At 32.5% G+C, this 24,373-nt stretch overlaps 2 protein-coding genes and 1 long non-coding RNA gene across 4 annotated transcripts; 2 read left to right on the top strand and 1 right to left on the bottom strand.

The window, feature by feature from the left end:
- Nucleotides 1–1,113: 1,113 nt before the first annotated feature.
- Nucleotides 1,114–10,087, top strand: LOC105323960 (uncharacterized). The gene is made up of 15 exons (XM_034462326.2): nucleotides 1,114–1,224; nucleotides 1,323–1,463; nucleotides 1,616–1,867; nucleotides 2,106–2,214; nucleotides 3,259–3,372; nucleotides 3,976–4,019; nucleotides 4,474–4,954; nucleotides 5,106–5,241; nucleotides 5,510–5,655; nucleotides 5,982–6,126; nucleotides 6,278–6,456; nucleotides 7,002–7,466; nucleotides 7,768–7,848; nucleotides 8,213–8,338; nucleotides 9,158–10,087. Exons 3-15 carry the CDS (start codon nucleotides 1,835–1,837, stop codon nucleotides 9,349–9,351), a joined length of 2,253 nt encoding a protein of 750 aa, XP_034318217.2. The 5' UTR covers nucleotides 1,114–1,224; nucleotides 1,323–1,463; nucleotides 1,616–1,834; the 3' UTR covers nucleotides 9,352–10,087.
- LOC117686718 (uncharacterized) lies at nucleotides 5,649–18,139 on the bottom strand. Its single transcript, XR_010708659.1, has 4 exons — nucleotides 17,992–18,139; nucleotides 17,573–17,619; nucleotides 6,327–6,429; nucleotides 5,649–6,086 (listed from the first exon to the last, which is right to left on the bottom strand). It is a non-coding gene; the product is annotated as an uncharacterized lncRNA (long non-coding RNA).
- Nucleotides 18,133–24,138, top strand: LOC105343085 (kelch-like protein 3). 2 transcript variants are annotated; one of them, XM_011450270.4, is made up of 7 exons: nucleotides 18,133–18,255; nucleotides 19,369–20,416; nucleotides 20,757–20,949; nucleotides 21,409–21,606; nucleotides 21,872–21,972; nucleotides 22,222–22,359; nucleotides 22,590–24,138. In XM_011450270.4, the coding sequence occupies exons 1-7, from the start codon at nucleotides 18,253–18,255 to the stop codon at nucleotides 22,775–22,777; spliced, it is 1,869 nt and encodes a 622-aa protein (XP_011448572.3). In that variant the 5' UTR covers nucleotides 18,133–18,252; the 3' UTR covers nucleotides 22,778–24,138. The 2 variants fall into 2 exon arrangements, with proteins under 2 accessions (XP_011448572.3, XP_065925562.1); XM_066069490.1 differs by lacking the exon at nucleotides 18,133–18,255 and adding an exon at nucleotides 19,184–19,251.
- Nucleotides 24,139–24,373: the final 235 nt, after the last annotated feature.

Raw genomic sequence — 24,373 nt, 5'->3', positions numbered from 1 at the left:
AATTATAGTTTACAGATGTGAATCTCTATATTTATCAGCAAAATATATATCGTTAACGTTATTTGCAGACAGATATACTTAGATTATCATTCGAAACTAGCTAAGTTTACAACCGTTAAATATGGTTTTGCAGATGAAAACTACAGTAAGCGAATCGTTAACTATAGTTAATGAATCATTAACTATATAATAGTTAATGAATTGTTAACTATAATTAACGGTTCGTAAACTATAGTTAACAGTCAAATATTGTTAACGATAGTTAGCATCCTTAAACTAAACTTAACAGTCAATAAATCTAGTTTATCATCTTTGAAACTTTATTTAACGCAGTTAATCTATATTAATTCACATCTGTTAACCATAGTTAACGCTATTACCGGTATCTATGTTTCAGAAGTGTAAAACTATAATTAAGACTGAAAACAACCATTTGCTATTGCAAAACATAATTTATCTGATAAATATATAGTTTCACAATTGTGAAACTATGACTAACAACTCTTAACTATAGTTAACAAATGTAAATTATAGTTTACAGACGTGCATGAATCTATATTTATCAGCAAAATCTATTGTAATCGTTAAATATAGATTTACAGATGAATACTATAGTTATCAAATTGTTAACTATTAGTTTGCTGCTCATAACACTATAGTTACCAGTCAATAAACCAAATTTATCAAATGTGAAACTATGTTTAGCTTGGTTTTGTTAATTTGGCATGCAATAGATATAATCTCAATATTCAGTGATTAAGGGTGTATATTTTAAGCATTAAATTATCATTTTGGAATGAAAATAATATATTGGATGCGATGTAAATAATGCCATGTCATTTTTTTTTGCAGATTCTAGAATATGTAATTTTTAAATTTTTATCCATGATTTATATTATTTATATCAGCTATAATAGTAGATCACACATGTGTAATTTACATACTGCATGTTAATATTAAAGAGATTTATAATTTTAAATCTGCAAGATATATGCTTCTCGTGATTTTACTTAGATGTGAACCCCTTGCCTTTAATTAGGCATCTACAAATATATGAATTTTACATTTTATCCATGATAATATAATATATATCACTTAGATCAATAAATCACAAATTTACGTACTGTTAATTTACACAAAAGAATTTGCAGACTTGTCAAGTCTTCAATCCCGTATGTAGAATCTCCAAAATCTAAAATGGATCCTAAAGATGTTAAAAAAAAGGTATGTATTTTTTTTTAATCCTGGAGGTACAGTGTATTTAAAAATTATCTGTATTTATATGTTATTTTTATCATATACTTTAATTTTCTTTAAAACAGAGGGTTCAACCTACAGTGGAAAACTGGAGGAAAAGATTCATTGTACAGGGAGAATGTGGATTGGACTTTTCCAAACTTCCAACCAAGAGACGTCCCTGGAAACCCTCAAGTGCCTCAACCAAAATTAAATCAAGAAAAGCTGTAATTAGCTTTTTATTTCATTAGATAAATTTCTTACTTTATACAGTACATGCATTTACGATATGGACTTGTAATTTAAAGATTGAATAAAAGAATTATGAGTTTTTCCCTTATATAGTTATTTAAAGGGGATTTTATATTCTCATTTTTAGGAAACTGCGTCTTCTACTGACAGGCCGCCATCAAGTTATCACCGAAGTGAAAATTCTACTGCAAATTCTGAAATTCATCAAAATATCCAGCCTCTGAGTGGTGATGTCTTTTTGGAAATCGGTGGGGAAAGCTCAGAGGACTGCAGATTATAATTATTTTCTATATTTCAAGGCAGGGGATGTGTTTTTTTGGATAAAAATATTGAAGTGTGTGCCTTAATGGATTGGAATTCAACTGACAAAACACTCAGTGTAAAGACTTTATTACATTCACTTATTTTTCTTGTTTTCTTAACTTAATTAATTGTTATATAATTAATCTAGTTTTGTATTTCCTAAATTTTCAATGAAAATATTAAATTCAATCTGTTCGTTATATATATTTACACAGACTAATGACAACCAATTTGTTCTCTATATTGATTGCTGCATGCAGATTGAATATGTTTTTTATCAATTAAGTTAAGGAGTATTTAAATTTCAATTTTAGAACGTCAAACCTATAATTGTGCAAAAAATGCCACAGTTGGGATACGCCTGCTCTTGTGACTCAGATCGGCATTATTTCATGAACAAAGTTCGATCTTGCACCTCTGAAGGTATGAGTCCAATTAACTCCATAATTTTAAAATTATAATTACATGTTTTTATTTTCAAAAAATCATAATCATGAAAATTTATGTTTTAAATATTGTATATTATAGTCAAAGTAATTTTCAAAGTAAATTTCATCTTTTAATTGAAATACAAAGTTGAATAGAAATGTTCAAAATCATGATGTCATTTCAGCTACATGAATTATTAGGACCCACGCTCAGCAGGCACCCTTTAGTAATCAGTCCGTCTGTCTGTCCATCCCTCTGTCTGTCCTCGTTTGAAGCATATTTTTTCTCTCCTTTGCTAAATTTGTCTCATACTTCACACACACCCATCTATAACCAATTAAGTTTTATGGTTTAAAGTTATAAGGTTATAGCAGAATTATATGAAAAATCCTTTTCTGGATTATATATCATTTAATTCCCCTCCAATATGAATCATTCTTCACCAACAGAGTGCCCTTGGTAAAAGGGTGTGTATTAACCTTGAAGAGAGTTCTAAGTCAAGAGTCAAGGTCACATTGGGTAAAATTAAAAAAAAATTCAGATCATATTCATGTACTTTTCCCCTTAGCCATATTGGCACTAATTTTACATGAACATAATTTATAGGTAATGGGTTTATATGGACTTTGAACAATACTTTTGGTCAAATGTGAAGGTCATACCTGATATACTGTGGAATCATTAAATTTCGTGGGGGCCAATTTTTGTGGATTGCTAAAATTTTATAGGTTCGTGGGATCGACATAATTTCATTTATTCTCTAAAATCTACAAAGGAAATATGACTTTATTACCCTAATTTAATTAATTCTTGGAGGATGTTGATTCGTGGATGAGAGGTACCCATGCACTTATTCCACGAAAATTGAGCCACCACATTCTTTCTCATTAGCCCAATCTTGCACAGATGCATGCCTATTAAGATTAAAGCAAGTCTTTTTAAATGCTTTTTATTCTAATATCTTTTGTTTATAAGCAAGCTAGGTCCTTTGAGATGGTCACCATCTCAATGATGATTATATGTATTTTTCCATTTCAGATGTAGAGGAATTGTATGCAGGATGTATACATGTTGAAGCTGCTAAAGAGCTTTGTAGAAAATTTAAGAATCTTTACAGTGTTGAAGAGAATTCTGAGGAGATTACTGTTTCAGGTAATGGTTCATTCATGGCTACATGCATCTATGAAAGACCTGTAAGGAAACTTTTAACACCAAAGAAGATTGCTTAAGATGAAATTTTGATTAATATCTACAGACTACAATGTACTTCATTTTTGATATTGGGTATCTGATATATATATTCATGCAAAGACAATGAAAATGAATTATGATAAACTTTTGAAAGATTATAGTCTCATAACTGAATTATACTGTGTATCATACAAACTGATTAAAATTTTGTGTTAAAAATTATGATTCAATTCTTTTGTATTTTTTTAAACTTCTTGCCTTTTCTGCAAATGTGATTATGCCCCCAAAATACTGTATAAGGATAAGTTCAAATTAATGGAAGAGCCACGGTAATTGCCATGCACAAGCATGAATTTTAGCTTTCACTTTTGACTATGCACTTAAAATAACATTGTTCAACCTTTGTATAATAATAAAACTCATCATTTAATATTAGAATACCCTGCATATTGGTCCATGTCATTGTGTTATATCTACAATTACGCTTTCTACATATACTTTACATACAAAAACTTTGTGGAATATAGATTTATGTGTTAAGTTCTTTAATGTGTCTGATTGTAGAGGATCATCGTTACAGTGAAGAAAATTCCTGTACACAAGAAAAGGTATATGTTATAAGCTATGTATTGATATTTAAATATCATTTGGGGGGGGGGGGGGGGGGTTCCAGTCAATATGATATGATTTATCCACCTTGAAGTAAAATACATATATTCACCTTAATGCCATTAATGACACATGTAAAAGTAGCAATACCTGGTAGTTGTTGTATTATATGAAAATATGTGCTTCTAAAATATATACACATATAAGTTAACTTAACCATATCCTATACCAGTCACACTGATTTTTGTTTACTGTTACAGTTGCATCCTTTTATACAGATATACATAAAACTTAAATTCCTTTGAATATGCCTATTTATGATTATGTAATATTTGGAAATTGCTAATATATGTGTGTTTAAAGTAGTGGTATGGTTTCTTGATAGTAATTACTTATTATATTCTTTGAAGAACTGTTCTTTGTAGATGAACTAAAAATTTTATCTTTTATCAGACACTTTGTCAGAAGTTGAACTGGGGGATGGAGAACACCTATGCCATCAGGACTGACAATCATTGCCATCCATTTGCCATCATCGGGTTCTCCTATGGAAAACTTAAATGCCTTTCTTGTCAGAGAAGATGCGAACACCTGCAGGATTTAGAAAAATTATTAGAAAATCCAGACTTCTATGACAACTCTGATTTGTTTGAACTGTTTACAGCAATGGCAAAAACACCAGAGGCATCTAATATCTATTCCCTAAAAACCCTGTCCACAGCTGCAATTCCTTTTAATCTAACAGCAATACAAAAGGAAAATCTTTGTAAAAACATCACAGATGTTTTAATTGAAGAAGATGGAATACTTAAAATTATTCCAACAGATAACTCTTCTTGTCAAAACTGTGGTGTTTCATCTAATGAAGAAAACTTAGTTGCCCTTAAAGAGATGTCATGGATTGTCACCAGATATGGATTCAGGGAAGCTCAATGTTAGTTTTTTGGACTTTACGTCTTATCCAATAATAGTGATATATATTAAACATGCATCAATTGATGATAAAATGAATGCAAATTTATTTCATTAATTACATACACAAATAATGTTACTATAAATAGTTTTTTCTTTGCTTTACTTTGCAGGCTATCATAAATGTTGTTCTCTTTGTGGAAATCTTTTGCCTTATGATGGACTTGATGATTGCTTACTGAACATGGGAAGATTTCTTGTCCATTATGAAGTACTTAGAGACTACATGTTCCAGTTCTTTCATTCAAGGTATATTTCAAGAATTTATGGGGATTTGGGAAAGGATAAAAATGAATACATGTGTATCTGAATTAAAATATACCCCTTATAACACACATATAGCTGTATGAATGCCTACATTATGCATGATTGTGTTTGGGGGTAATTCTGTGTGTGCATATACAGAGCAGGATTAATTTGTTTCGGAATAGAAAATAATTAAGCTATGCATGGTATATATGAAATTATTTGATACTTTTATTTGATTATTTTTTTTTTTATAAAATTTATTATGCAGGTCTACTCTCTCAGCATTTTATAAAACAATGTCTTGTCATCACGAAGATGCTGGAAATCAGAATTTTACCACTTCATTTATGTACTCCCATTTTCGATGGAGTTGGTATTGCTTCATGAGATTACTTGACATTGATTATAGTGGAGGTAATTTTCATATTAATAATTTATAACTTAAAGAAATTTTTTGAACTTCTAAGAATTTTGCTGACATCATAGAAATGCCGGTATTGAGGAATTGTTGATCTGAATTTTTAATTTGCTATCAATTGGAAGACAACTATAATTGTACTACATGAACATATATGATTGTATAATCATGATTTGATATTGATTGATTAATAGAATAAATTTTGTTGTCTTTTTTTACAAAACAAATTCTTTAATTGTCGATCATTATAAGCTAGATTGATTAGTTTAATAAATCTATTATAGAACAAATTCACAATACATGAACTATTTATTTCTTTTAGCATTCGTGTGCAAGGCTCCATCTTGTGGGAAGCAGCCAAAGATATTGCTCTTCGATGGAACATCTTTGGCCTTTCAAAGAGCGTCTTTGCCTGTTGTTTTTGGATCTGATGTGGACAATGATGAGCCAGTTTTCAAAATAAAAAGATAAGTATCACAAAGTAAATTAATTGCTTATCATAGGGCTAGTTAAGCTTTATTTTTCATATTCGTAATTTAAGGCATTTTTGTATATGTTTTACAAAAGAATGAAATTAATGATTTGTTGTTTAATAATAATTTGTTTTTATTCTTATACTAGATACAATGACCGGATGCTTATCCCAGACAAGACAACAAGGTCTTACCTCAGATCCTTTGCCAAAAGTGAATATGGCATATCAAGAGAAGAACTGGTAGTTCTGAGGCAAAAGGTTATTGATGTGTCACCTTGTCTCCTTCCTCTTCTTCCTGATGCAGAAATACATGAAATGGAAGGTAAAGTACAAAATTATTAAATTAAATACTATTTTATTGAAATAAGTTATTTACTAATGTTTTCCCTTGTATATATTAAACATTGTTTAAGGAAAAAATATATAATTGCCTTACATGTACCTACTACATGTGTGTTGTTATTTATAGTCATCTTGAATTTTTTTTTCTTCATTTATGAATAAAAAAGTTTTTCATATCCCATATTAGTCAAACTATGTTCCAAACACATAATTGTTTCCTGCATAATATAATTATATTATATTAGGCATATTTTAGGCATCAGTTTGTCTTGTTTCTTCATGCATGCATTGCTTTTATCATTTTTACATTAGGATGCCAAAATTATTTGGTATTAATGTAAATGCAAAATATATTTTATGCCTGTTGGGCTTTAGATTATAATATAATGAAATATAATTCATGAAATTTTCTATATATTATAGTCTATTTATTCTTTAGTTATATCTTTGAAGTCTAGAAAGGGAATTTGATTTGAAAAAGTGATGATGTTAATATTCATTTGTTAATTTTTCATTATTTCTTAGATGAAAGATTCACCTGCAACCCAGAGTTTAAAGAATTTCTCATCCTACTGTCCTGTGACTCACCATTGTGTGCCACATTCCATTTTTCCAATCTTCATTTAATTGCTGAAATTCTAAAACTTAGTCCAGATTCTGAATTACCATCATCTTTATTGAATCAGCTACAGCAAAACATTCCTATCTTTTTTGAGATTTTCACCAAAATTGGATACATCCCAAAGTCATTCTTTCCTATTTTGGATATTACTCAAAAGTGTGTTGAGGCTACATTTACTGGAGATGTGCAGTCATCACAAGTTTCAGATCAAGAGTCTTTGCCTTTGGCTTGTTACCCTTCTATGCCTGCTGTCTGCAAGAGGGGTAGATATGAAGCTGATTGCAGAAAACCAGTTGGATCATGTAAAAAAACTGGGGCACGACATCCCTCATTGTTGCCAGGGATTTTTACAGTATTTTGTCCTCATGGTATGACCTATGGCTTTGGATTTAAACAACTCTTAATTAATAATATCAAGAAAAAGTTAAAACATCTAAGGATTCAAAATTTTGAAGTTACAATATGTGAAGTAAAAGGGTATGATACTTATAAGTAATTGTAACATATCCATTGTACATGTATTTGAGATATCATTGTTACAAATATAGAGTTTGACTGTATTTGTGCATCATGCAGGCAATGCTCATGCACTCTTTATTATGAATGAATGTTATGTGAGTATACTGTAGCTCTAAATGATTATTTAATGTAAATATTTTATTGAATTAGGGGTATGCTATGGTTTTGAAGTAATGGTGACAGCTGAGTCTCCGAACGTCCCGTTTACCTTCTTGAAGACAAGATTTGAACGCAAGTATCTTCCAATTATGAAAGTCAACAGATCAATGCATTGCAACTAAGGGAAACCAGACAAAGATATATTAAGATATATTAAGAATTTAAGGACATGATAAAATTTAAGTGACATTCAGGATGGTTATCAAATAAATATTACGTACTCTAAAATCATTTCAATTGGTGAAGGTCAATGTTTGTGGACAGCTAGCCAAATCTTTACTGGTTCATGTTATCCTTTAAATGGCATGCCGCAAGCAGTAATTTAATTCACAGTATGCTGAATAAAACAAATTGATAAATATATATATATTATGCATTAACTTTTCAAATATATTTGAAGTTTCATATATCAGTTTGTAGATTTTTTTAATTTCAGAACCTCCTGAAATTGTCATTTATGACAATGCATGCAACCTTTTTCAATATGCCTTGAATCGGGATCCTGCATATTTCAAGGAAACACGATTCCTCATTGACAGTCTGCATTGGCCAAATCACAAAAGTATGTGCAATTTATTTATTTCATTGTAATTAAGCTTGACATAATAATAAAGGTTAATAACAACAAAAAATAAGTGTGGAGATTATGAAGTGTAGTACAGTTATGATAACTTGTATTTATGAGAGAAAAAATGTTTCTCATAAGTTGTGAGTGGTATTATGTTTTTGACTGGTCCCTAAGTCAGTCAGTCCTACTTTTTTTTTGTAGCAAACTCCTGTTACACTGCTGCATGGATTTTTTAGACACTTTGTAGGTGTTTACACAATGTGTTGGAAATTTCGATTCCTTAATTTTTCAAGGAATTTTGGTCCCTTGAACTTGAAATTTTGGCCATATATTGAAATAGTATTGAACAGTTTGTAATTGCTGCTCCTTTTTGAATGCTTTAACAAAGAATTTTTAGAAACTTTTTAGGTATTTTGGCAACAATGTGCATATTACCATGGAATTCAAATTTCCCTATTTAACTGATAATTTTGTCCCTTTTAAACTTAAAATTTTGGTCTTATATTGAATGTTGTTATGAACACTTTGTAAGCGCAATTTCTCTTTAACAGGTGCAAGGAAATTGTTGAAACTTTGTAGGTTTAGAAAAAGATGTATGTGCAAATTTGAAGGAAGTTTTTTGCGATTTATGCCCTTCATCAAATTATTTCGTGCATTTATTACACACTATGTCATTAATTATGTGTAGCATTGTCAAGTAATTGGGGAGCGTGCAGGGTATGTCAGCTTGTTCACATTTCCTTTCATTTGTATGAAAAAGTACTTGTGGTAATTAAGATATATTTGACATACAGATTTTACTTTTTTTTTCAGAATGTGCAGCAGGCTATGAGGCTCGCAGCTACCCAAAATTGAGGGGTATAAATACTCAAATTGTTGAGCAAAGCAATGCAAAAATCAGAAAATTAAAGAGCTCTCTCTCATACATGAAACCTGAAAATTTTATTGATACATTAAAATTATTCCTGTGGTACAGCAATGAACAAATGAACAAGAAATTTGACTAAGGTGGCCAACTTAAATTGGTGTTCATCAAACATGTTTTTGAGCAATCTTGTAAAATACAGTGTATTTAATTTTGCCATCTTAGGATCTTTTTTTTTTTTTTCGAAAGAATGCACAATACACAAATTTATACAAAAAAGTTTTTAAAGATATTTTAAGGAATTTCTTTACCCAGTTTTCCATCATTATGTAGGTGCCTTTGTGCTTTTATGATATTATGAAGCTTAAGGAGTGCGTCTTTAGAAATAAGATAAAAGTGTATATATGTTTGGAAATTGAACACACAGAATTGCTATATTACAATTTGAGGGAAAATCGCTATGATCGTTGCATCCTATGTATTTATAATGATACAAATTTTTTATATTTATTTATATATATACTCATATTTATGTAGATATTTTATGCAGAGAAAACAGAAACAGAGACTATGAAAAAGTGTGTAAACATATGTCTTGCTAAAAATGTGGCATGCTGTAGCCATTATGTTATTCATTCAATCATTTACATGTATTATTATTATTATTATTATTGTTATTTCTTTGAAATTTTGTCTGCCACTTTACTTGCCATCTTGACTGAATGCCAACTAGTGGTATCAATAAGTTTAATTACTTTTAAGTAGTTTGAAAAGATGACATTATACGTGTACGTACGTTTGTTTTACTGAATGAAAGACTGTAGAAAGACTTATATAATACTTATAATACTCAATAAATGCAATCCTGATTTCCACAATCTCTTGTGCATATATTTCAAAACCAGTTTTTGAAAATGAGATAAAGATTTAAAATTAAATGCACCAGGTTAATGTGAACCTGTGAAACACTAGCACCAAATGGATTCTTATATACATGTAGAGGATATACAAGGGTTATTGTCCCTAAATAGCGTAGACAAGTGGCATTCAGTAAATCAAAGACACAGGGAGTTGTTTGTGCCACAATTGCAAAGGATTCAAATAATTTACATTAAATTCAATTTTTTATTTCAAATTCTGTATGAAATTAAAATACTAAAATGAAAATATACTTGTTCATAATTTCGACATGTACAGCGAAATGTCAAAATGATAAAGTAAAATCAACATACTATTGAAATAAAAATCCCAAGGAAGAGGACTTCTCAAATATAAAAAAAAATTCAAATAAAAATGCATTTGGATTTTCATAAACTTTTTTATTATATATTAACACAAAAAATGATTTGGTTACAGCGAGAATTTTAAATAAAATCATGCATAGTGCGCATGTCGTTTTGGGACAAGATGAAATTTGAACTCAAAGTAAAATGATGCCAGCGTTTTCAAGAGCTGCGCATCAATAAATACCGAGCCTTAATACCACTAGCACCATTAATATCATTAGCACCATACATCATATACTGCCTTAATACCACTATCACCATACATATACAGACTCAATAACACTAGCATAACACATATACAGCCTTAATAACACTAGCACCACACATATACAGCCTTAATACCACTAGCACCATACATATACTGCCTTAATATCACTAGCACCACACATATACAGCCTTAATAACACTAGCACCACACATATACAGCCTTAAAAACTCTAGCACCACACATATACTGCCTTAATAACACTAGCACCACACATATACAGCCTTAAAAACTCTAGCACCACACATACACTGCCTTAATAACACTAGCACCACACATATACAGCCTTAAAAACTCTAGCACCACACATATACAGCCTTAATACCACTAGCACCACACATATACAGCCTTAAAAACTCTAGCGCCACACATATACAGCCTTAATATCACTAGCACCATACATATACTGCCTTAATATCACTAGCACCACACATATACAGCCTTAATAACACTAGCACCACACATATACAGCCTTAAAAACTCTAGCACCACACAGATACTGCCTTAATATCACTAGCACTACACATATACAGCCTTAATAACACTAGCACCACACATATACAGCCTTAAAAACTCTAGCACCACACATATACAGCCTTAATACTACTAGCACCACACATATACAGCCTTAAAAACTCTAGCACCACACATATACAGCCTTAATATCACTAGCACCATACATATACTGCCTTAATACCACTAGCACCATACATATACTGCCTTGATATCACTAGCACCACACATATACTGCCTTAATAACACTAGCACCACACATATACAGCCTTAAAAACTCTAGCACCACACATACACTGCCTTAATATCACTAGCACCACACATATACTGCCTTAAAAACTCTAGCACCACACATATACAGCCTTAATAACACTAGCACCACACATATACAGCCTTACAAACTCTAGCACAACACATATACAGCCTTAATAACACTAGCACCACACATACACTGCCTTAATATCACTAGCACCACACATATACAGCCTTAATACCACTAGCACCACACATATACTGCCTTAAAAACTCTAGCACCACACATATACTGCCTTAATAACACTAGCACCACACATATACAGCCTTAAAAACTCTAGCACCACACATATACAGCCTCAATATTACTAGCACCATGCATATACAGCCTCAATATTACTAGCACCATGCATATACAGCCTCAATATCACTAGCACCACACATATATAGCCTCAATATTACTAGCACCATGCATATACAGCCTCAATATCACTAGCACCATACATATACAGCCTTAATATCACTAGCACCATACATATACAGCCTTAATATCACTAGCACCATACATACACAGCCTTAATAACACTAGCACCACACATATACAGCCTTAAAAACTCTAGCACCACACATATACTGCCTTAATAACACTAGCACCACACATATACAGCCTTAAAAACTCTAGCACCACACATACACAGCCTTAATAACACTAGCACCACACATATACAGCCTTAAAAACTCTAGCACCACACATATACAGCCTTAATAACACTAGCACCACACATATACAGCCTTAAAAACTCTAGCACCACACATATACTGCCTTAATAACACTAGCACCACACATATACAGCCTTAAAAACTCTAGCACCACACATACACTGCCTTAATATCACTAGCACCACACATATACTGCCTTAAAAACTCTAGCACCACACATATACAGCCTTAATAACACTAGCACCACACATATACAGCCTTACAAACTCTAGCACAACACATATACAGCCTTAATAACACTAGCACCACACATACACTGCCTTAATATCACTAGCACCACACATATACAGCCTTAATACCACTAGCACCACACATACACTGCCTTAAAAACTCTAGCACCACACATATACTGCCTTAATAACACTAGCACCACACATATACAGCCTTAAAAACTCTAGCACCACACATACACTGCCTTAATATCACTAGCACCACACATATACTGCCTTAAAAACTCTAGCACCACACATATACAGCCTTAATAACACTAGCACCACACATATACAGCCTTACAAACTCTAGCACAACACATATACAGCCTTAATAACACTAGCACCACACATACACTGCCTTAATATCACTAGCACCACACATATACAGCCTTAATACCACTAGCACCACACATACACTGCCTTAAAAACTCTAGCACCACACATATACTGCCTTAATAACACTAGCACCACACATATACAGCCTTAAAAACTCTAGCACCACACATATACAGCCTTAATAACACTAGCACCACACATATACAGCCTTAAAAACTCTAGCACCACACATATACAGCCTCAATATTACTAGCACCATGCATATACAGCCTCAATATTACTAGCACCATGCATATACAGCCTCAATATCACTAGCACCACACATATATAGCCTCAATATTACTAGCACCATGCATATACAGCCTCAATATCACTAGCACCATACATATACAGCCTTAATATCACTAGCACCATACATATACAGCCTTAATATCACTAGCACCATACATACACAGCCTTAATAACACTAGCACCACACATATACAGCCTTAAAAACTCTAGCACCACACATATACAGCCTTAATATCACTAGCACCATACATATACTGCCTTAATATCACTAGCACCACACATATACAGCCTTAATAACACTAGCACCACACAGATACTGCCTTAATATCACTAGCACCACACATATACAGCCTTAATAACACTAGCACCACACATATACAGCCTTACAAACTCTAGCACAACACATATACAGCCTTAATAACACTAGCACCACACATACACTGCCTTAATATCACTAGCACCACACATATACAGCCTTAATACCACTAGCACCACACATATACTGCCTTAAAAACTCTAGCACCACACATATACTGCCTTAATAACACTAGCACCACACATATACAGCCTCAATATTACTAGCACCATGCATATACAGCCTCAATATTACTAGCACCATGCATATACAGCCTCAATATTACTAGCACCATGCATATACAGCCTCAATATCACTAGCACCACACATATATAGCCTCAATATTACTAGCACCATGCATATACAGCCTCAATATCACTAGCACCATACATATACAGCCTTAATATCACTAGCACCATACATATACAGCCTTAATATCACTAGCACCATACATATACAGCCTTATTAACACTAGCACCATACATATACAGTCTAAATATTACTAGCACCATACGGTCCATTGTTATTCAATTATTTCGTCGGACAAGGATAATATTAATTGCGACTGGATGACTTGAGTCAGTCCATTGTAATAAAAAATGTAGAAACAAGCATCTTATATAATTTCAAACTACACGTAACTTGAAGTACTTATGGGTACAAGTGAAATATTTGGATTATGACAAAATAAAATGATATTTTTGTACCGCAACTGCTTAATTTGAATGAATAAAAAACAACATATTTTTTACCCTTTTATTGTATATATTCATCAAAAATGTAGAAAAACATGTAAAATTTGAACATTTTTCATGGAATTCTCATCCGTCCCCAGGTACCCGGGTGTATTTGAATTTCATTTTAATTAAACACACACATCACACTTGTAGGTCTTACTAATTTAGCAAAGTTAAAAGGAGACTAGAAACCAGAATATGTAAGATATCCACTAAATATGATTTTAGGCTTAGTTTTTCATGAAAACAAGAAATCACATGTTGGGCGACATGATTTTTTCTGAATAAAAATGCTACAAATCATCCATTTACCAAAAAAAGATCAATTTTAGATATCAGTGTTGGTTGTTTTTAAATATGTGTAAGAAATGACTCAAAGAAACTGCCAAAAGTTTCATAATATTAGGTTAAAGTGTTCAAACTAATCCTTCTTGTGAAAATCAAAAGATAGGGGGAGGGTATACATGTAGAGGGATTTCTAAGTGATGTGATGCTTTTATCATAATAATGTCAAGCCAATGTATGTAGTTTTGAATAAGGTTTCTTATTTAAGGAGGTTGAACAACAGTTGACCTCTAAAAGATTAGGTAAAGATGCTTTATTTATGGAGAACCCTATGAATCTGTGTTAAATAGAGGAAAGTGGAAATGGTGGGTTCACTTAAATGGCCATATTTTTCTTAAACCTCAATGGAATTGTCAAAATGTGGTGTACTTTTTCTCAGAATAGCATACGCCTTTTAATTTTAAGACAAGATGACTTTTCAGAGAATGTTAGTGTATGTTAAAGGTAGCAAGGGACAGTTTCGAATAAAGTACCCGTCAATATTTTTGTAAAATTGAGAGTTGCTGTACTTGAAGGCTTATGAGTGTTGCTAAAATTCATGAAATGATTTTTAATGATTATCATTAGTTAGAGGGGTGTATCTTGTTGAAATTGATATGCAATATGTAGGCCCCGTATGTTAGGTACATGAGAATCAGAAGTAAAATGCGAAACCTGCGGCTATGACTGTTGTGCTGACTTTACACAGTGAAATTGCAAGTTACAGACGGGAGGTAAAATAACACGAAAAGAAGGTGGATGGGACATTGTAAACTATACACTGGTAAGTTTCTGACATGTGATAGTGCAACATGCACGCGGTACGGAAGGTCAACCCTCTGCAGGGAATTAGCTGGGGGAGGTCTAAAAAGCTGAAAAATCATGAAAAATTAGCGAAATATGAAAGGGTCAAAATCTCATAAAAACCAGTATGTAGAGAATTTTACAGGTTTTGACAAGTAATTTTCTTCAGAAATTGTTGACTGGCCTTATAAAGAGTGAATTAAAGGTATCTGTGCTGAATGGGAACTGAGGAAATTCTAGTTACAGAGTTCCGAAGACATGCATCCCTTGGCTACAATGAATTGTATCAAAAAAACTGTCCCCTGCCACCTAAGATATATGTGGTGCTAGTGTTATAGAGGTTAAATATGTATGGTGCTAGTGTTATTGAGGTTAAATATGTATGGTGCTAGTGTTATTGAGGTTTAATATGTATGGTGCTAGTGTTATAGAGGTTAAATATGTATGGTGCTAGTGTTATAGAGGTTAAATATGTATGGTGTTAGTGTTATAGAGGTTTAATATGTATGGTGCTTGTGTTATAGAGGTTAAATATGTATGGTGCTAGTGTTATAGAGTAAAGATATATGTGGTGCTAGTGTCACAATGGTTGGATATGTGGATATGTAAGGTTCAAGTGTTATATAGGTAAATATGTGTGTTGCTAATGTAGTAGAGTTAAGATATATTTGTCATTAGGGTGTAGTGCTAGTGTTATAGAGGTTAAATATGTGTGGTAATTATGTCATTGAGTTAGGATATGTGTGGTGCTAGTGTTATGAAAGTTAAACATGTGCAATGCTCATGTTTTGGCGATAAAATAATTGTTTTGCCCTATTGTTGCTAGTGTTAGATATTAAATAGGTGTGGTGCTAGTGTTATAGATAGTATATATGTGTGGTGCTAGTGTAAGATATTAAATAGGTGTGGTGCTAGTGTTAGATATTAAATAGGTGTGGTGCTAGTGTTATAGATAGTAAATAAGTGTGGTGCTAGTGTTATAGATATTAAATACATGTAGGTGTGGTGCTAGTGTTATAGATATTAAATACATGTAGGTGCTAGTGTTATAGATATTAAATAGGTGTGGTGCTAGTGTTATAGATATTAAATAGGTGTGGTGCTAGTGTTATAGATATCAAATAGGTGTGGTGCTAGTGTTATAGATATTAAATAGGTGTGGTGCTAGTGTTATAGATATTAAATAGGTGTGGTGCTAGTGTTATAGTTATTAAATAGGTGTGGTGCTAGTGTTATAGATATTAAATAAGTGTGGTGTTAGTGTTATAGATATTAAATAGGTGTGGTGCTAGTGTTATAGATATTAAATAGGTGTGGCGCTAGTGTTATAGATTTCAAATAGGTGTGGTGCTAGTGTTATAGATATCAAATAGGTGTGGTGCTAGTGTTTTCCTGGGAAATAAATATCAATTTGGTTGAAGAAAGACAGGAAAACATCTAGGGAAAGGGTTGTAGCTATGGCACGCCAAATTCACAAAATGAGCTAAACATAGTTTCACAGTCAATAAACTACCTTTATCGAATGATAACTTTACGGACCACAAACTATAGTTAACAATTTGTTAACTATAATTAACGATCAGTTAACTATAGTCTTCATCTGCAAAACCACATTTAACAGTTGTAAACTATAGTTTACAGATTATAATCTAAGTTTATCTGTCTGCAAATAACATTAACAATAGATTTTGCTGATAAATATAGATTCACTTCTGTAAACTATAATTTACATTCCTTAACTATAGTTCAGACTTGTTAATCATAGTTTCACAATTGTGAAACTATATTTATCAGATAAATTATGTTTTGCAATCGCAAATGGTTCCGTGTTCCGTGTTAATGGTAGTTTTACACTTCTGAAACATAGATGAATGTGTTAACTATAGTTAACATATGTGAAATATAGATTAAGGGTGTTAAATAAAGTTAACTAAATCGTTAACTATAGAATTCTGTCCTTAAAATGTAGTTTACAATCGTTAAGCTTAGTTAATCGACTGTAAAACTATGTTTAACTTATTTTTGTGAATTTGATGTGCCATATGTAGCGGAAACTAGAGCAAACGGCGTCAAGGGCGAGCGCGTTTTAGGGCGAACGAACAGCCAATCATATGTAGCAATGTATGCCGCTTTTGGTAATGCAAAAAATTGTTTGTATGCTACAATGATGCTTGTATATAGGTTAATTGATAAAACCAACAAACTTACTTGCATTGGCCATACTTTTCCTAATACTACGACACACCGATTATAATCTGCAATAGACAGTTCTTGAAATTGAATAGTGAACATTACCAGAGACATATATAACACAATAGTTAGTATATACGTCCCTGACATTACCTATCCCTCTGCAGACACATATCAGGTCCAGAGTGATTAAAATTTTATTTTGGCAAATTCTGTGGTGTGCTTACCATTATATGGTAGGACTAAATCGATCATAGAAAGGGTAATATAATACGTACGAGGTTGACGCCAATTTTTTCCCCTTTAATATTTGAGAAAAATCCGATTGGGTTTATTTTCAAAGAAAAGTAAATGAGTTTTGCATTTGGTTATATTCTCAAACAAATTTTGTTACCATAATATGGTATTGTCATTAAAACAAATTAAGAAAAAAATACCTCTTCGTTTGAAATTGAATGTTTCAAAACAGAAAGAAGGAAGTACGCATGTCGCATGACCCATCTTTCCTTCGCGCATGCTCTATGGGGATGGTGCTTAGGCTGGTGCGAAGATAGTGGACTGTGCTACTATAATAACTCTAACTATGAGGTGTTCAGAATTCCATTGATCTTTTGTCTTTTGAGTTTTACTTGTGGTAAAATAGCATAATGCATCTAAAATCTTCATAAGGCACATACATTCATTTCCCAAGAAAGCTTATGGTAAGTATGATGTTTGGAACATCATAGAGGAAATTCGAAATGAAGATGTTTACATTTTTCAATGCGTATGCAAAAGTTGTACACATTATGATTAACTCTTGCAGATGCCAATAATGCTATTTCAAATACATGTGTTTTTATCGTTGTATATTATTATGTAAATAATTGATGTGTTTCATTCACTTTTTGACATTTAACATGTTCAATCGTATGATATTAAAAACATCAGTTTCTTCTTTAAAAATCTATCAATGAATTGAAATGCCAAGAAAATTTTACATGGATTGTTTTTTCATTTAAAAGACTTACCAATGTTATAAAAAAAATACCTTAAACCATTGTAAGGGTTCATCTTTTTCTGTGTACAAGTGCGACTAAAAACTCTATCATTTAAGCACCAAGTAGTGAAATGTTTAGCACAACACAAATATTCTTTACACCGCAGTTAAATTCTCTGCACCTTATTCACATTTGCCCTGGGAACAAAGGTTTGTTCAAACATCAGTAGTAATTATACATTGAAAATGAATAAGATGTATTAAAAAGCTGTTAAATGAATTCAAATTTTGTTTAATACACATACTTTATTAAACTAAAAAGAATTCCTGTCTGCCATATCAACATAATTGGACACATTGCAAAAATAAATGTTCCCACACTTTGAACCATGTTAAACTTTAAGGTGAAGGAGAACCCGAAATTTTTTGCTGCTTATGATTCTGCATGTCTCCTGTGTACTGTACACATAATATTGTATGAAGAGGTACAGGTGCAAGTTAATTGTTGCTTAACCTTGTAGATAAATTTTGGAAAAGATCCTTCTTTTGAATCAGTTAATGAGCACATATTTTCTACTTGTGAGCTATTAAGTCTTTATAAAAGTAGATGTGTAATGTGAGTGTATCCAAATTAAACTCTAGATTTTAATTAAATTGAAATTCAAAATTAATTAATTTATCATCAGGTTGTAACTGAAGATATATTTTGAAAATTAAGGTATGATTTTGTTCTCATATATATTTTAAAATAATTTCTCTGATTTATCCATCTTATAAAGTGTAAAGACATTGTGATGTGTAGCTTAGACTTGATCTCTTTCAACAAATATTTCAGGAAAAGATGAGTAGTCCGGATGATGCTCAAAGCACTCAGGATCCTGAGGGAATGCTTGACTCGCAGACTCAGTATGAAGAGTCTCCAAATGACGACAAATTTATAGACAAACAGAGAGCAGTCAATCTCCTGCAGGGATTTTCTAAACTCTACAGAGAAAAAGAGTTTGTGGATGTCACCCTTTGTGTAGATGAGACAGAATTTCCATGTCACAAAAATGTTCTTGCAATATCAAGTCCTTTTTTCATGGCCATGTTTTCTACAAATATGGCAGAGAGTCATCAAGATAAGATTACTTTGAAGGAGTTAGATCCACAAACTATGGGTCTGGTGCTGGACTATATCTACACAGGACAAGTTGTGCTTTCGGAGGAGACTGTTCAACATTTACTTTCCGCTGCCAACAGATTTCAGTTGCTTTCGCTCAGAAGTGGATGTGCTGAATTCATGATGAACCACATCACTGTGTCAAACTGTATTGGAGTGTTCTTTTTTGCTAAAGCTCACGAATGCACAGATTTAGCCACAAAAGCCAAAGAAATTGTGAACAGTAGATTTACTGATTTGTGCAAACATCAGGAGTTTTTATCCCTACCCTCCGATAAGTTGGTTGAAATCATTAGTGATGATGACATCAATGTGACCAATGAAGAAACTGTTTATGAAGCATGCATGCATTGGCTTATGTCAGACAAAGAAAACAGAATGGCACACTTAATGGAAATAATGAATTGTGTTCGATTTGCCAATATCAGCTCTTACTATTTCTGTGATAGAATTGACAGGAATAAAATACTAAAAGACTGTGAATCCTTGAGAAAAGTTCTGGACACAGTTAGGTATTTTCATATGCTACGCAACAGACAACATGAAATGGACCTGAATCTCATGCCCCGCAAAGGAATGGCCCACGAAACTGGAGTGATGATCATTGCAAATCCTTATACAGAGGAACAGATGAAAAAGTTCAATAGCATGGAGATGCTGTTACCAAAGACTGGAGAAGTCATTACCATATGTAAACTCCCACAAAGTTTATACACCCCTGGTTGGTATTAAATTTCAGAAAAATCTTGTAAATCTTACTGTATATCAATTTGGGATTTTGCAGGTGTCACAAAATTTGTGAAAAAGGGGGAAATATGTGACTCTTTTATTTCGCATCAGTCATTTTTGCGATCTAAAAAGTCTAAAAAGTAATCAATGACGGATATAATTTCTGCATTTTGTAGTCTGTGCTATTTGATAGCGATTGCAATAAAAGGAAAAATTATGGTACATCATTATGAAAATAAAAAGATATACAGTTTTATGTTGAATCTCTATCAGAAGTTACATTACAGGTATATTTATAAAATTTTACAGTTTTTACATCATTTATGTTCAAGGATGTGCTATAACTGGAGATAACCAGATTTATTTGGCGGGTGGATCCATACGTAAGCTGAATTACCGCGGGTCCGTGACGACAGAGGGTGTGTCCAACAGCTTCTACGTCTTTGACCAGATAGAGAAGAGTTGGACCTCCAAAGCAAAGATGAATATGTCCCGGTCCCAGTTTTCTTTGGTCATTGTTGATGGGTACGTCCATGATATTTTATTGAATGTTATGAATTACAGGCATTGAGATAAAATATGTGGGGGGTTTTTCAGCCAATTTTATTATGATTGAACTGTAAAGTAAATTTTCTACCATTTTGGTATAGATCTTCTAATGACTGCTTATGTTTTATGTAAAAGTGTTTCATAAATTGATAACATTTTGATTACGTCAATTTTGTCTTTTTTTGCCTTTTCACAATTCTACAATTTATAATTTTAGGTTAAAAAATTTGATATTGAATATTTGCATCTCAATTAGTACCATTAAAAAAATACCAGCACTGAAATGTTGATGCCTATTTAAGTACAATATTTAAAGCTTGGTATCAAATGTTTAGGTATTCTGAAGTACATTACGGTAGATATTTTAAGTAACAAACAGTTCATTTGCCAGTATTGATCTGTGAAAAAGTAATTCAATTGAATTCATTTCCACAGTTATGCTTTTGCCATCGGAGGTCAAGATGGCTCAGAAATCCTCAGTACAGTAGAACGTTATGATCCACACACCAATGCTTGGATATTAGTGGCTCCCCTAGCAATACCACTGCGATTCATGACCAGCATTAGTCACAGGGGAAAGCTGTATGTCTTTGGAGGTGAAACATGTGAAAAGATCAGCAAAACAGCTTACAGGTACACAGTGCTAGTTGTATTTTAGTGAAGATGAATAGATGATTTAAACGAAGGATTTTGAAAAGTTGGATACAAAAGAATATTTCAATTAATGGGGGTTCCTATGTAAATAATGAAACCCAAACTCAAAGCTCATTATAAATGCCAATGAAGAAAAAAATAAACATTTAAACAAGTTTTATTACATCTAACACAGTAATGATGTGATTTTCACAGTTTTCCCATTGTGATAAACCTGGTAATATGTTTCATGAACATTTCCTAGGTATGATCCAGCTGATGATACTTGGGTGGAGTTACCTCCCATGTCTACATCTAGGGTACTGGCAGGGTGTGTGATTCACAAGGACAAAATTTATGTCATTGGTAAGTCCTCAAATCCTTCAAAACATGTGCACTTGTTTTATGTTCATAAACGGATGACAATAGGGGGACCTGTGGTCCGAGAAAAACAAATAAATTCATAATAGTCTGGAAGACTACAAAAAAAGTATCATGATAGACATAAGAAGTATACAAGAAAGAAAAAATGTTAGCAGAAAAATGTACACAAAAAAAAATATGTATTTTGTTGCAGATTTGAATGACATATGTATATGCAATTATTTTATGTAGGAGGTAATTCGGAATTGAGTGACAAGTGGAAGAAGGAGTTTCTGCCGGAGCATTGTGTGAGTTCTGTGGAGGTGTTTGATCCAGCCACCGATACTTGGAGTGAGGGTCCAGAGCTCCCCAATGCCCTCTGTGGAGCAGGTCAGAAAAAAACCGAGAGTTCCATCTGTTATAAGAATTAATTTCATTTAGTACATGTATTGCTAATGCATTATCTCCCTTGTCCCAAACAAATTTTAAAATATTCAGCCACTTTGAATTCAGACTTATTTTATGAATTTTGAGAGTGAAAAAAAAAAGCAAATTATTGATGATTATTATGAAGTTCTTTGAAAAGATTGAAATTTGATTGTATTAATTATTTCTTCCAGGGATAGTAAAATACAGCAATACGATTTTGATTGTGGGAGGTGAAGATGACAAGAGTTGGATGGCTGGCCTCTGCTGGCTGAAGGAGGAGAACGGTAGACAGACGTGGGTGGAGGGACAGGAACTGCCCACAGTGATGAGCACTTTTGGCTGTGTTGTGGCCAATATTCAGCATGACATTTACAAATAGCAGGATATTGATTTTTTTTGGGGGGGGGGTAGGGGGGGGGTCCTGTTTAATGCAGGGTTGATCTGACTTTTATACTCAATTTATTACTCCGTACCAATGCAAAATAGCCAATCAATTTAATTCCTAAAAGGGCAAAATTTTATATAAATTACACATATTTATTCAGTTTGTTTTTGCTATTGTCTTTATTTAAACCAACTTTTGTTTTGGCCAAGTTTATTTCAAGACTAAGCAATGATAAACTGGTTCCTTGCTTCTAATTTTCTTCAGGACACTATGTAGATAATGTCACGTAAACATAAGAGTTGCAAGGTTTTTCAGAAATATTTCTGAATTTCCATGAACCTTTTGAATTTTTCTGGTATTCAAAGAAAAGTTGGTTTACAGTGTTTTATTTTTTTTTTTAATATAATAATGTGTTTATAATACCTGTAGTTGATGCTGATTTGTTTGGCTTCAGGTTATATTATTATTTAAGATTGACAGAAACAAAATTTAGAAAAAAGCTCCTTTATTGTTCTGTGAAGGATAGGTTATGTTCTTTTATTTTAATTTATAAGCATGCTCTCTCTCTCTCTCTCTCTCTCTCTCTCTCTCTCATTTTTTAAACTTAACACATCAATTTTTGCTTCATTTTTCTTTGAAAAAATATACAGTATTTATCTGGCTTATTAAAACCACATGTTTATGATTTTTGACGCTTAGGGTTTTCTAGGCACAAAAGATCATGGAGTTGCTACATGTAGCTCTGCAAGATCTCATTTTATGTTTTTGGGATCAATTTTGTTTTTGTCTGTGGATTATTATCTTCAAATACTGCCACTGACTGTATTTTTCATGATGTAGATGCTGTGAACATTATAATATACTGTTTCAAACATGTGTACTTATCCTAAAGGTAGTTAAAGTTTGAGGTTTCAAAAAAGTGATTGGAGAAAGCTTCAAGTTCAATGCAATGTAAAAAAAAAATTGAATTCAAGCTGAGTCAAAAGTACAAGATTTTATATTTTGGTATATGTTTTGCAGAATGATGAAAATACAGTGTAAATGTCAAGAATATATATTGATGTGTAAAGTTCAGATTGGCAGTGAGATTTTAAAGAAAGTTATATGTGCATTTAAAATGATCACCTCAGTTCACCAAAGAAAAGTATTATGGTAGGATATTTTTTGTTATGATGCATATGATGCAATGTTGAACAATGAATGAACAATGGGCTTCCTATAATATAATTGTATTGCTCTCGTGGAGTCTGTAATTTGTTCTGCAATTTTGTTTTGTACACTGTATTAAATGGACCAAGTTCACCATGGAGTGCAATCTAGAAATAAAGACAGATTATTAAAGATGTTTTTCTTATCTTTTTGATTTATTTGATATATATGATAGCGTTGATGGAACAGGACTTGGATTTAGGTCCATAATCAGCGACGAGGGATCCCTAAGATATTCAATCACTGTCTGTTTTGCGTGTTGCTTTGAATCCAAACAAATGTATAAAGTCTAACCTTTACCATAAAGAGACAGTTGATTACGGAGGAATCGTGCATTAGTACATGTACAATCAATGGAGATTGTAGTTGAAACAACCTCTC

Source organism: Magallana gigas, chromosome 8, assembly GCF_963853765.1.
Source record: "Magallana gigas chromosome 8, xbMagGiga1.1, whole genome shotgun sequence".
In the NCBI taxonomy this organism is placed as follows: domain Eukaryota; kingdom Metazoa; phylum Mollusca; class Bivalvia; order Ostreida; family Ostreidae; genus Magallana; species Magallana gigas.
Note: the sequence above shows the minus strand (reverse complement) of the source record. Positions and strands in the feature narration are given on the sequence as shown.

Coding starts and splice junctions, on each gene's coding strand:
- LOC105323960 (XM_034462326.2), top strand. CDS start 1,835: ATGGATTGGAATTCAACTGACAAAACACTCAGT. Junction 4,020..4,473: donor ATTCCTGTACACAAGAAAAG/GTATATGTTATA, acceptor ATCTTTTATCAG/ACACTTTGTCAGAAGTTGAA. Junction 6,127..6,277: donor CCAGTTTTCAAAATAAAAAG/ATAAGTATCACA, acceptor TTATTCTTATAC/TAGATACAATGACCGGATGC.
- LOC105343085 (XM_011450270.4), top strand. Junction 21,607..21,871: donor ATCAGCAAAACAGCTTACAG/GTACACAGTGCT, acceptor AACATTTCCTAG/GTATGATCCAGCTGATGATA. Junction 21,973..22,221: donor GGACAAAATTTATGTCATTG/GTAAGTCCTCAA, acceptor TATTTTATGTAG/GAGGTAATTCGGAATTGAGT.